The sequence below is a fragment of the Chionomys nivalis genome, chromosome X (genome assembly GCF_950005125.1).
Source record: "Chionomys nivalis chromosome X, mChiNiv1.1, whole genome shotgun sequence".
In the NCBI taxonomy this organism is placed as follows: domain Eukaryota; kingdom Metazoa; phylum Chordata; class Mammalia; order Rodentia; family Cricetidae; genus Chionomys; species Chionomys nivalis.
Genome location: NC_080112.1, coordinates 86600570 through 86615550, shown reverse-complemented (window position 1 = coordinate 86615550; position 14981 = coordinate 86600570). Strand labels below are relative to the sequence as shown.

Here is a 14981-nt window from a genome sequence, read left to right as displayed (position 1 = left end):
GTAACTATCCAAACATTCCAATATTCTGCATATGTATATTTCACGATATTGCTAGTGTGGATATTTGCACCTACATTTTGTGGTGCCCATGCTTGTTTGTGGCTGTTCATGTGGAAGCCAGATGTTAAAATCAGGTGTCTTTCCTCTATTGTTGTCCACTTTTATTTTATGAAAGAACATATCCCTAAAAACCTGGATATTATCCATTTAGTTAGACAGACTGATTGGCCTAAGAGCTTTGGAGATCTGCCTGTCTCTTTTCCCTCTCTCAATTCTGTTTTAACAAGCAAGTGCCATTGTAGAGTTTCTTAAATATGATCTGGACTCTAAACTTGGTTCCTTATACTTACACCATAGGCACATAATCCGCTGAGTCATCTCAAACTGTCCCTTGACATTTTATACATTTTATCTTATCTGTAAAAGTTTGAGCTTTGAGAGTTTCTAAATTGAAATAATAGAATTTTATGGAACTTTCGGGCTGGGGTAGAGTGGAAATGAAGTTGGAGGACACCCAGGTCTGTGCTACATACAGAGATCCTACATCAAATCAATGAAAAAGACATTGAATGGTATATAGAAGACCCTTAAAATGGTACTTTCACTCTAGTTCTCCTTTTTATTGCTTAAATTCATTGCTTTCATTGTATTATTTGAAGAAGAGAGCTATATTAACCAAAACTGTTCTTACCATATGCATCTTGAACATAAAACAAGGTTAATTCAAAATAACTGTTTATACTTATAATTTTCTATGATCATACCAAAATTACCATCTAAACTACTCAATGATGTTAATAGAAGATAGTCTACATAATTTTTCTCTCTTTAGTTTCAAGTCTTACATTTCTACTAGGATATGTATAAAAAGTCCTTCTATTATACTCATGGAAATTGATGACAGAAAGGGAAAAATATTTCTCAGATGGAAGAGATTCTATCCAATATATTCATGATATACAAGCAATGTTCCTCAGTTTTTCCAAACACTGGAGTCATAACAAAGCTAAGTAAATTGTATACTTTCATTTATAAACTGTAAAATTTCTGCTAGAACACCTTTCTCTACATGCTTATTTTTAAATGGTTGACTAATCAGCTAAGTGTAAACATAACACTAAGTACTCTTTTTGAAAAATATTCCTCACTTAATGTAACAAATAGGATTGTTTCTGACTTCTGGCAGAAATGTTTTTAATTCATTTTTTTCCCAAAATTTCCTCAAGGAAAAATGAATTTTTTTAGATTCTATAATCTGACATACTTGTTTTTTGCAAATTTTATTTTATCATTGTTAATACTGACTGAATGTAAATGTTTACATAAGCTCCTTTCTCTGTGATTATTTATCTTATTAGCTTTCTTCAATGCCAGTGAATATAAGGCACTTCTCCTGATATTAGTTCTAAATTAAAGAGTATTCCAAAAGTGCAAAAAACATTTCAAAGGTAGAACAAAATGTAAGTATATTCAGATTAGTCTAATGGTTAAATTTATGTTGCTACAATTATCCAAGTCATATGAAGAAGATATCCATTAAGGAAGTAAAACAACTGTAACTACTGACACAAAGTATACAATTGATTTATTATTTTTAGTTGTGAAAAGATTCACAAAAATAATGTGATTCAATGATAAACTATTCAGTTAGTAAAATGCTAATAATAATGAGTAATTCATTTTCAGTGGCACTTCTTATGTTTTGCCTAACTCACTAAGGAGATGAGAGATAGATAGATAGATAGATAGATAGATAGATAGATAGATAGATAGATAGATAGACAGACAGATAGATAGATAGATGCATAGACAGATAGATGCATAGATAAACAGGTATCACTTATATGTGCTTTAAAAATATACAAAACAGACGAGATCGGGCGCGTTCAGGGTTTAAATTTCATTCAATTTTGGAAATTATAAAATAAGAGCACGAAAAGATAAGAATACCTAGAAAATACATAATTTTCTGTTTTATCTGTGTCATCACATGTTTACATAATCAAATAATCCTTCTGTATGAAAAAATTCTATTTTCTTAAAATAGTTGTGAAAAAAATTTTACAAATTTATTGGGACAATACAATGAAAGTTATGAATTGCAAATGCAGTTCACAAACACTCAGCATACATTTTTCAAAGCAAGTGAGAAATCAAGCTCAGTAAAAATGTTTGTAGAAAAATGAATACTATTAAAGTGTTGTTGATAATAGATATTCTTATGAAGAAATAATGCTAATGAACAGAGTAATTGTGATAATACTCAAAACTAGAGTTCCCCTTTGAATGCTTAAATATAAGAAAAAACACACTCTGAAGATACTGGCCACCTAATACATTTGTCAATGATGTAGTAAAGAATCATGGAACTTATCCAAACTGTAAAAACCACTCTTATTTCATTCAAAGCATAGCAGGATTCCTACACAATGACTAGGGTTCTATTATCTTTGTAGCATTATGCAATGATGGGTCTATTACAGTAAAAATAGACTTATTATGAAATTAATATCTTGCATCCAGTGTATTATTAAGAGAAAGGCATTAATATCATTCTCCTTTTTAATTGTATATATCCTCAATGATCTTTAGTATTCAAGCTTTTCCTCAAATTATAATCAGTTATTTTCACTGTTTTCTTGAATATGATAGACTTCTTTCAGTCAGTATGAGAAACTTTCAATGAAAAGGAATATATTTTTGGGTTTGTAACCATTATATTAAGTCTGAATAAGTTAAGCATATCTATTAAATGCAAATGAGGTGACTAACTTACTGAATTACACAGTTGAAACAATAAAATCAGCAGTAGTATGACTTTTAGAGAAAAATATAGATAAATTCTATCACTTAAATTTATTAAAGAAATAACTTACTAATTCATATAATTTATTCATGAATTTCTAGATAAATTTTCACTTATTTCTCCCTGGAATACTAATTTAAAAATCAGTGTATAAACTCTTTTTTTAAAAATGTATTGGGCTTTAGATTATTGTGCACAGATTTCTAGGTTCTTAATATGCTCTTATTTCCATTTGTGACCATTAGGCAAAGCTATCATATTCAATTTTACCAAAAGTCAGTATCTTTCAAGAATGTTTCCTGAAAGACTTTGAAATATGTAAATATTTAAGTGGTAACCTAAATTAAATATGCTTGCCTATTTCATTTTTTGGCTTAAAGATAAGAATGAGCATGGCTCCACTTTCTTAAACAATTTTAAAGCTTTACCATGAGAAAGCAAGTTTGATGAGCCAAAATAATTTTGAATTCCTAATATAAAAGTGAAACTCTTCATTGCTGAGAGTTAGTGACATAATTTCAAAAGGAAGAGGTGGTGGATAGGTTCATATCATTTAACTACCACAGACATCTATATATTCACCCACATAAAGCTAGAGTTCACAAAACCATTTGTATTGAGAGCTCTTATCACATTTGAAAAAGCTTTCCTATGGAACAAGAAGCTCAGGCTTGGGGCTGGAGATATGGCTCAGCGGTTAAGAGCACTGATTGCTCTTCCAGAGGACCTGGGTTCAATTCCCAGCACCCACATGGCAGCTCACAGCTGTCTGAAAATGCAGTTCCACAAGATCTGACACCTTCACACCAATGCACATAAAATAAAGTTAAATAAATCATTAAAAAAAATTAAAAAAAAGAAGCTCAGGCTTTTCTGATTCTAGTGGAAAAGATGTTAAAACAGATAGTTCTATAATCATTATTATTCAATTTTATAGTATGTATTCAAGAAATCTACATTATGCTGCCACCTACAGAAAAATTACCCTTATTATAATCATCAGTATATGCCATATTTTTCTAACTTAGTATTCATTTTACTTTGTCTACCAAATTGAAATGAACTCATAATCCTATTTTAATATTATGTGCAATATGATTGATATATTCATATTTCATATATCATTAATATTGATAGCTACTATAAATCAATGCTCTTTATAATCCTATATCAAGGGAAAAGAATGAGAATAGTAAATTAGAAAGATTACTTAGAAACGTGGATTACCTACCGGTCTAGCATGTACCGATACAGGGGTCTTGAAGGTTGTCACTGAATAGCTGCACTCAGAAACACTGTAGGGATCAGAACTGCTGGAAGAGCACTTAGAGATGGAATCGCAGCCTACGAAAGTATTATCAAGAGGCAGTTCCTGGATGATGTGGTGCTTTGAGTTCAGGGGCGTTTCAGGTTGGATCTGGAATGCAGGCTGAGGAGAGGCAGATTTGTAGTGTCTAGCCAAATCAGGGCTTTCAGGCTTGAAAGTAGTAGGTGTAGTGCCCCAGTTGTATTTGCCCATGGTTTGCTCTTCAAGTTCAATGGGAAGGTCCAGTGTCACACTGGGTCTATCATTGTCTGCATCATCTGGCTTTGCTTCTTCAATAGTAACAAAATTAAGAAGCAGGTTCTTAGGGGGATGCTTCTTCTTTTTCTTCTTCTTCTTCTTCATCATGATCATTTGCCTGTTTTCTGGGTTTGGAGTAACCCACTCAGAATTTTGTTTGTTTTTCTGAGAGGCTTTAAGGTGTGGGGATTGGCGACATCTTACTACAGCAGTGATGAAAATCACTAAGACGACAGTTATGGTGCCAGCAACAATGGCAACCATTATCTTCACATAGTCAGTTGTTGGAGAGGATGCATTAGTTGTTTCAGTACTTTCAGTCGCAGGTGAGTCGATGCTTTTGCGTACCAGTTCATAAATCAGTGTAGTATTGGGCACTGACTCATTCACAAACAGATTGACATTTACAATATTGAAGAGAGAATCAGGTTGTCCTAAATCCTTAGCTTTGACTATCACTCTGTGTAAACCAAGATCTGAAACAACACATTTATCTTTCAATGTGATGTTGCCTGATATCTGTTCAATCATAAACAGTCCTTTTGTGTTTCCTCCAACAATGCTGTAACGAAGCTCAGCATTTATGCCAGTATCATTGTCAATTGCAACAACCTTAAAGATGACTGTACCAGGATTTGTGGATGGTGGAACCCATTCATAGGAGTAATTGGAAGGAGGGTCAATAAAAATAGGTTTGTTATCATTCACATCAACCACATTTATGGTTACTTTAGCAGTGGAAGAACGTGATACCCTACCACCATCCTCAGCCTTTACATAGAAAGTGTAGGATTCTTGCTTTTCTCTGTCAAATGAAATATTTGGTCGGATGACACCAGTCTGTGGATCAATAGAGAATTGATTATTCACATCTAAGATGGAGAGAGTAACTGCAGAATTCTCTCCATAATCAGGATCAGTCACAGTGATTAGTCCTACTGTGCCATGTCTTGGAAGGTTCTCAGGGACATAGAAATTGTACTCATTGTGAGTGAAAATTGGGCTGTTATCATTCTGGTCAAGAACAGTCACAAAGACAGTGGCATTGGACATTAAGGGTGGAATTCCATTGTCCTGTGCAAGAACTGTAAAGTAATATTTTTCTTGTTTTTCTCTATCCAATTTCTTCACTGCAGTCAGGATGCCTGTACGACGATCCAGGTCAAATTCAGGTGGTGCATCAAAACCTAGCAGGTAGTTTATTTCAGCATTACGTCCACTGTCTGCATCTGTTGCACTGACTTTTGTCAACTGTGCACCAGGAGAATTATTCTCTGGAACAGAAAGGCTTATAAAAGACTGGGTGAAAACTGGAGCATTGTCATTTTCATCTTTTACTTTGATCAGGAGCATGGATGACTGATTCAAAGGAGGTTTGCCAGCATCAGCAGCCAGTAATTTGATAGCATATTCTCTTGTGGACTCAAAGTCAAGAAATGCAGCAGTTTCCAAGAGGAACTGATTACTGAACACTGGCCGTAATCTGAAAGGAACTTCATGATCTGTGAAGCATGTCACTCTACCATTATGTTCAGAATCTTTATCCATGACAGTTATGAGAGCAATTTTCGTGTTAAGTGGAGCATTCTCTGAAAGAAGCACAGTGCCATTGGTTGGATTAACAATGTATCTTATGTCAATTGATGGGGCATTATCATTGATATCTGTAACATTTACCAGAACCATAGCTCTTGCTGGTGTTGATCCACCATCAGTTGCCAAAACCAGTAATTTGTGGCTTGGTGATTCTTCTCTATCCAGTGGTTCTTTGACAGTGATAAGTCCAGTGGTGGTATTAAGGTGAAAGAGTCTCTTAGCAAGGTTGGAGACTAGATTGCTGAAATAAAAGTGAATTCTGGCATTTTCACCTATATCAGCATCTGTGGCGTGGAGCTGTGTCACTGAAGAACCTACAGGAGCATCCTCTGGTATACTGACTTCAATTTCACTCTCTAAGAAGACTGGCCCATTGTCATTTGTATCAGCAACACTTACTTGCAAAATAGCTGTACTGGATCTTTGAGGAAATCCACCATCTTCAACTTTTACTTTCATCACATAGGTATCCTTCTCTTCTCTATCTAACTCCTTTTGAACAATCAGCTGTGGCATCTTGTCTCCTTCTGGTGTTTCAGTGACATCAAGACCAAAAATATTTTGCCCCTAGAAAATATGGAATGATAATTTAAATTATATTAATATACAATACCACATATATTGTAAATTATAATTAAATTTATGCTAAAACATGAAATGATAATGATTTCCAATATCTAAGATCCATGGGACTTTAGGATAGCCTCTGAAACTGATACCAAAAAATTTGTTCTGAATTTTAACTTGGTCTATAGTTAACATTGCAACCACAAGCAAGTTATTAATTTTTTAATACATTTAATACAAAGAATTTCTGATAGTAAATATTCACATTTCCAGAAGAAATGTAAAGAATTTTGGAAAAGACTATTCCTGAACTTTCATACGATAATGAAGCTACCACTGATTATCATTTTAAACACATATACTTAAATATGACAACTTATATAACATTTTAAAATAAATTAAATAAAAATGAGCATCCTATTTATATTTTGTTGACTTCTCTTTTTATAGGAAAGAAAATGTTTTCATGTTTTATTTATATTTAGTGAGAGATTGGCAAACTGAAATTTATTATTTCTTATAGGTCACATTTTTTGAAAAATGTTTTATATGAATGTGAAATATTAATAAACATAATGTTTATTATTATTAAGAAAAATAAAATATGGGCATGTAATAAGTAATTAACTTTTTATGATGTGATACAAATAGAATCTTAGGAAGGCTTAAATTTTCATTGCTTATAATTGTAATTTATACAATTTCTCAATTTGCAACTATATTCTGTTAGTTGTAGACATATCAAAAGTGACTTTCAAAAATGGTCATGGAATTCTTCTATAAGTATAGGGCATATGGTGGTAAGTAAAATTATTTAACTAATATAATAATAATGTATAACGTAACTAAAAATCAATGATTTTCAAAGTATTTAAGGACATCAGCAAATCAATGATTTTCAAAGTATTTAAGGACATCAGCAAAATAAGAGACTGATTATTTTTCTTTTCGAGACAGGGTTTCTCTGTGAAGTTTTTGAGTCTGTACTAGCACTATCGTTTGTAGACCAGGCTCCTTTGAACTCAAAAGATCCATCTGCCTCTGCCTCCCAAGTGCTGGGATTAAAGGTGTGTGCAAGCTGACTTACAGATTTTAAATAAAAGTTATGAAGCTGTATTACATGGTAACATTATTTAATGAGAGCAATATAAGGAGAAACCAACATATAATATGGTTTCAAAGAAAAATCAAAGTTAATGCATTTTGAATTTAACTTTTCAGTTTATGATTTAAGTATACACTGGTCAAACTATTAAAATCATAATTACCAAGCTTATATATTTCTTCATTTTCTGCATATATATTTCAATTTTAGTTTATCTAAAATTTGAGTTGAGTTGATTTTTCAGAAAGATTAAATGAGATTAAATTTCCAAAATCATACTGACTCTCCTTTTTTTATTTTAAATGAAATTAAAATAATCATAAGAAGAGTTTTTATAGTGCTCAAGATGGATATCATACCTATTTCTCTCCTGTGTTTTCTTTTTTTTCATTGTTGACATATTTATTGCCTGTAAATAGTGTATATATCTTCGTACTTATTGCATATAGTTTTCTTTTTTTTTACAATTTTTTTTATTGAAAAAAAAATTTTCTGCCTCCTCCCCGCCTCCCATTTCCCTCCCCCTCCTCCCGCCCCTCTCCCCCTCCCCCCTCTTCTCCTCCCTCTCCAGTCCCAGGAGCAGTCAGGGTTCCCTGCCCTGTGGAAAGTCCAAGGTCCTCCCCCCTCCATCCAGATCTAGGAAGGTGAACATCCAAACTGTCTAGGCTCCCACAAAGCCAGAACCTGAAGTAGGATCAAAACTCCGTGCCATTGTCCTTGGCCTCTAGTCAGCTGTCATTGTCCGCCATGTTCAGAGAGTCTGGTTTTAAAAAACCCAGAATAGCCAAAACAATCTTATACAATAAAGGAACTTCTGGAGGCATTACCATCCCTGACTTCAAACTCTATTACAGAGCTACAGTAATGAAAACAGCGTGGTACTGGCATAAAAACAGAGAAGTCGACCAATGGAATCATATAGAAGACCCGGATTTTTACCCACAAACCTATGAACACCTCATTTTCGATAAAGGAGCTAAAAGTGTACAATGGAAGAAAGAAAGCATCTTCAACAAATGGTGCTGGCACAACTGGATGTCAACCTGTAGAAGAATGAAAATAGACCCATATCTATCACCATGCACAAAACTCAAGTCCAAATGGATCAAAGACCTCAATATCAATCTGTGTTTTCTTAATGAATGATTTTCAATATAATGGAGCATTTAAATTTAAATTTATTAAATTAGAAGCAATTCAAAATCAGTTTCTATTTTTGTACAATTATGTTAGGCTTTCAACAGCTCCAGTTATAGCTATTGTGGTAGATTTGTGCAGACAACATATTTATATTGCTTCCATCATATCAAACTATATGACTCAAAAATGTAAGATTTTATATTTAGATTGTTTGTATTTTTAAGTTTGTGTATGTGTATTTGTTTTGGTAGGTGCTATGGAGGCCAGAATCTTCAGATACATCTAAAGTTGGAAGTCCCAGACATGGTTGCTGGGAGTCAAGCATGAGTTCTCAACTTAAGCACTTTTAACTGTTGAGCCATCATTTCAGCCTCTGTAATATTTTCCTGTATAAAACACAATCTGTTACAAACATAATATTATACTCCTCCACAAATATTTAAATATCTATATATAACTTCCTACCTTCCATGCTTGTAATGTAAATTGATCTCTAAGTAACTTATTTAAGCTTTAACACACTAAGGCAGATAAGCACAGAGGAAAATAAAAAAAGAATTTTTTTGTTTATATGCACAATGTGTAAGGATATAACATTCAACACACTTAAACACATCAAATACTTGTTTTAGTGATAAATGTATAAGTTCAAAATGTAGATCCAATTTTCAAACAAGAGGGGAGCTAGTTATTTTCTCAAAGTTATTTTCTTATTTATGTAGACAAAGGAATATTCACAATGTGTATACTTATCTATTTTTGCATTTTACATTATTAAGATTATATGAAACATTATTCTATAAAATAACTTCTATCTGTAAAAAGAATATAATAAAATAAAAATTTTAAATATGAATAAAGTTATAAAATATTTTTTAAACATTTATTTGTAAAGAAATGGTAAATATTTGTAATATGTGAACAGGGTATTCCTTATAAAATATAAAAGCTTATATCTCTCAAACAAATATAGGTGCAACCAAAATTTGAAACAGAGAAAATGGCATTAAATGAAACATTTAATATTGTTTTAGATTTTGATGCCATAAATTACATGGATTACAAGTACATAAAATTGTTAGTTCTAATTAAGTTCAAGAACATTTTTTATCGACTTAAAAAATTTCATTTAAAACAAAATAGTTCATTAAATCTGTGAGTTATATTTCCTTTTTGAGTAAGAAAGTAACCTTTGGAGTTGCAAATCCCAGCTGGCAAATAAATAAAAACCCTGCTAAAATGATTAAAATGATAAATTTGAGACTCTAATCCTATAGAGAATCCTGTGGAATCAAAGACATGCATGTGTACAACGCCACTTCATTGCTTACTGGAAGGTAATAAATAACACAGCACTTTCAATATCATAAATCTGGTACAGCTGCCCAGAAAATACATACAATGCCAGTAAGTACTAAAAATAGTTCCAAAGGGATTGGATTCTAAAACAGATTAAATAAAGACATTTACTCTGGAGATGAAGGAAAGGTGGTGGCAAGACAAAAAATCCCTTCCTCCTCTTTTGCTACTGCAAGATTTTTTTTAAACAGACTTTTAAAAGTTTTTTTCTGCAGGTACTAGTGAAATAGATGAAAATAATAATAACCTACAGTGATATTGCAATTTCAGAAAACAGTAGGGAAATGTACTTAACATTCTCATTTAAAATGGAGGGTGCTATAATGAATTTGCTTTCATTTCACTATAGTTGTCCCTTTTGCTCTATAAGTTGTCTAAAACTACAAAAGATAATAAAAACTGTCATTTATATATTCAAATAGCATGTTGCCATTTATACTCAATGTACTATTTCTACAGCTTTTCTTTCACCATTCATTTACAACACTGAGAAGAAAAATGCAACAAAATACATTTAAAACAAAAGAGTTTGAGTTGTTAATCACATATGTGTCAATAATGCTGAAGCCACAAATTACTTCCTATATTACATGTATAGTTAAGGAAATAGAATAATATGTAAGAAATCAAATTCCTATTTTAAAAAATAAAAAATATTTATATTAATAGTGCTAACGTGGGTGAAGTCACACAGTTCTTAAAATATCCTACATGTTCATTTTATTACCTGCATTTAGCAAATTTTATTATGAACAAAATATTTCCATAATATTATTCATTATTTTTAGTGTTAGTACAAAGAAATTCTTTTCACTGTACATTTGTTTTAAAGATTTTAACATTAGGAACAGTTTGTAATTGCTTTTTGGAAATGAATAGACATTTTAAATTTTTATAAAGTATTTTTATTAAGTTCTGTATTTTATGGATATGTACCTCTGCTCAATCCATTAAACAAATAAACATTACATATTATTTAAAATATATATCCAAATTGAATGTGTTACATGTATTAACAACCGCACAATGCTACCCCTGAAATGGTTATTGTTGCCTGACAACAAATTGACAAATCAAACAAATCCATCCATTGGATTCCTCTTCATTCATTTTTCTTCATTTTTTCTTTTTCTTTTTTTTTGTCTATTCTTCACTTAATTGTGGAAATGTAGATGTTTACTTATAGGAAATGTGCTAGGCATGTTGTTACATGTCTTTATATACAGTATTTGGGATAGTGAGACAAGATTGTGAGTTTCAAGTTAACCTAGGCTACATATTGAGATCCAGGCCAGCACAAAAAAGAAAAAGATGGAAATGATCAAATGTGAAATATAGAAAAGAAACAAATAGAGAAGAAATCCCACAATATTTGATGAGTATGTGTGCTAATTTCAAATTCTAATTCTCTCTTGTAGTATTTGCTTCTGCTTATACACTTTTCTCTCTATGTTTCTAAGATTTACAAAGGTTAAGCATACTCATAATTCTGAAATTTGTTTTACTATGTCAATATTTGATACAAAATTAAACAAGAACCAGAGATTTTACTGTTAAATTTTATTTGAACATATTTTCTTTTAAATAATATATCTTCAAGCTTCAAATTTTAATCCCTAGGTATGTTACATTAATTAAATGCCATTCCTAATTGATGCTATCATTTTTTAAAAAATATGTTCTGAGCCAGCCAGTGGTGGTACATGCCTTTAATCCCAGCACTCAGGAGTCAAACAGAGGCAGATTTCTGTGAGTTTGAAGCCTACCTGGTCTATGGAGCGAGTTCCAGGACAGGCTCCAAAGGAGTTAAAGAGAAACCCTGTATTAAAAACCATAACCAAAACCAAAACCAACCAACCAAACAAACAAACAAAAAAAAATTTTCTTGTTCAAAAGTTATATGGGCAGAATTTATAATAAAACAGAAACATAGTATGTTAAATCACTAAAAAATAATTTTTGAAAGTCCTTCAAGTATGTCCTAGTCTTCCTAGTCCAGAAATAATACTAAAACTCAATAAAGGTAATAACTTTCTTCAGACCATATCTTGAATTTAGTGTACAGCCAGACTTGAATACCAAGGGTCAGGACTTCCAGTAAAATAGATTCTAACTATACTTATGGTTACTTCTCAAAAGGATGACCCTTTGGATCCTGACACGAAATTTGGAGCAATGGACTGAGCTCCCAAAGTCCAAATGAGGAACAGAGGAAGGGAGAACATGAGCAAGGAAGTCAAGACCGCAAGGGGGGCACCCACCCACTGAGATGGGGGGCTGATCTATTAGGAGATCGCCAAGGCCAGCTGGACTGGGACTGCAAATGCATGGGATAAAACCGGACTCACTGAATATGGTGGACAATGAGGGCTTCTGAGAAGCCAAGGACAATGGCACTGAGTTTTGACCCTACTGCGTGTACTGGCTTTGTGGGAGCCTAACCTGTTTGGATGCTCACCTTCCTGGACCTAGATGGAGGAGGGAGGACCTTGGACTGCCCACAGGGCAGGGAACCCTGACTGCTCTTTGGACTGGAGAGGGAGGGGGAGGGAAGTGGGGAGTGGGAAGTGGGGGGAGGGGGAGGGAAAAGGGAGGCGGAGAGGAGGCAGAAATTTTTAATTAAAAAAATTAATAAGAAAGAAGGAAAAAAAGGGATAGCATTAAAAAGTATCCATCCTCTAGCTATACACAATGACATGATAATAAAGTAAAAATTTAAATTTTAAGTAAATGTGTTGAAATATGCAAAGTATTCATCTGGTCGACTACATACTTAATTTGAATAAAATCATTTCCAACGATAATAATATAAAAAGAATTCTCAGTATGAGATAAATACCTAGTAATTGCTATTTTCAAAAAATAAAAATGAGCACCACAGATTTTTGTGTGCTTTTATTTTGTTAAAATTTGATGCTTTTAAAGATTATTGTTTTATTGGTTTGTGAAGAACTTGTTGTATTGGGTTTTGAGGTTTTGTTGTGTTTTTTTAGAAGGAGCTATAAGTTGGGGAGGCTCTGAAAGAACTTAAGGGAGAGGAAGAATATCATCAAAAATATATTTAAATTGAAAACCTTTTTTAAATAATAAAAATCATAATAAAAAGAAGAGAATCAGATGATGTCAAACTGATTCCTAATAGAGATTATCTTTGTAATTTGAATGAACTTTACTGGAATTTTTTAAAAGCAAAACAAAACAATAAACTCTGCTTCATAATTCTGGAACATAAAGCTATCTTTACAGGTTTCTTTGAACTTGGGTACCTATCCTTCCACTGCACCCATAAGTTTACCATATTGACAGTGTCCAGAATTCTTTGGTTCAAGTGATTCTCCTGCTTTAGCCTCCAAAATATGTAGAACTACAGGGATGATTCATGGAATTTCAACAACATGGCTATTTAAACAGGACCTTAACAATGACAACAGCTGCCATGCCAAATTGGATCAGTGTAATTTCATGAGGCCTTACCCCTAGATGGAGAGCTATATATAAGTATAACTGCCATGATAGAGAAAATTAATATTTACTAGGGATGAGAATCCTAAATGTTTATCCAATAAAAGTGGCCAGCCATTGAATATACTCATAAATTCAGGTTAAACAGACTCAGCAAGTTACTTTATAAATTTAACCATATGTAAAACAAGTAACATGACATGTAAAATGTATGTAACTTGTAACAATAAAAAGATTTTCTTTTATAAAAATAACAGACCAGAATTTTTAGAGGGAGCAGAGAGGGTGAGACATGGGGCATGGTTGTAGGGGAAAGAAGGAAATTGCATAATTATGTTTGAATTAAAAAATTAATGATCTCTTTCATGCTGTCTTCAGTACTATTCTATTACTTCTGAAGTGTAACGTTTTTGTAGATGAGTCAGATTTACAGTACAGAATTCACAATACCAGGGAATTAAAGTGTATAATATTTCATTTTTTTGATTTTCTTAATATTTTTCTTTGCACTGGGAAATTATATAAAATAAAATGTCCTAAAGTAATTTAGAAACATTTAATGTGTAATACCCCTAGTCTGAACTATTATATATATTAAATTAATAACTAATATAAGTGTTTGGTTAAGTCTGTTAAAAAATGTTGTATGACTTTCACAGACTTTGATGTAGAACTAAATGTTTGCTTATTAATGTTGAGTAGCTAACATTCAAGACGCCTGGCTTGTCAGAGACAATTTCTGGTTAAGAAGGTCAATAAGACAATATTTTCAGAAGGGGGAAAATACTATTGCAAATCTAGGCCTCATCACAATATTTTCTCCCACATGTTTCAGGGTTTAGGAGTGTTCTTTCCTTTTATATTTTATTTTCAGAGTTTTCTGATATTTGTTAGTTTGTTTTCTTTTTAATGGTTTGAAGACAATTCTAATGTGAAGCCTTGACTAGTCTTCAAGTAATGTTCATCCTCTTGCCACAACCTTGCGTTCTGGGATATATGCTACTATTCCCAGCTCTTGAGTGTTTCCACCTTTGCACAATTGAAAAGAGACTCACCTAATTTCTTTTGCCTCTAAAATATTCAAAGTACAGCATCTCCCATTCTTACTACTTCAAAAAAAAAAAAAGGAACAGGAAATTTTCTTGGCATGGGAAACTTATTTCTTCTGGGTATGAGTGTGTCTCCTTCTTCAGCAAATTGAAGACTTTCTCGGGATTTTTTAAAAGGTCCTTTATCCTGGTGTTTGTGTGCTTTAATCCAGGGCAATGAAAAACTACTCCAATATGATCTACATTTTCTGACTGCTTTAGAAGAAATTTAATACTGTGAGTATGAAATGTCCTCCATAGGATCATGATTTGAATGATTTCTCCATATGAGTT

At 32.5% G+C, this 14981-nt stretch overlaps 1 protein-coding gene across 11 annotated transcripts in view; it reads right to left on the bottom strand.

The window, feature by feature from the left end:
* Positions 1–14981, bottom strand: part of Pcdh11x (protocadherin 11 X-linked) — a 596387-nt gene that overhangs the window by 553863 nt on the left and 27543 nt on the right. For 10 of the 11 annotated variants that reach the window (XM_057760420.1, XM_057760424.1, XM_057760422.1 and 7 more), the window contains exon 2: positions 4038–6533. In XM_057760420.1, coding sequence (XP_057616403.1) covers positions 4038–6533 — 2496 coding nt within the window. The remainder of the gene's footprint in view (positions 1–4037; positions 6534–14981) is intronic. The other variant, XM_057760430.1, reaches the window with a different exon arrangement.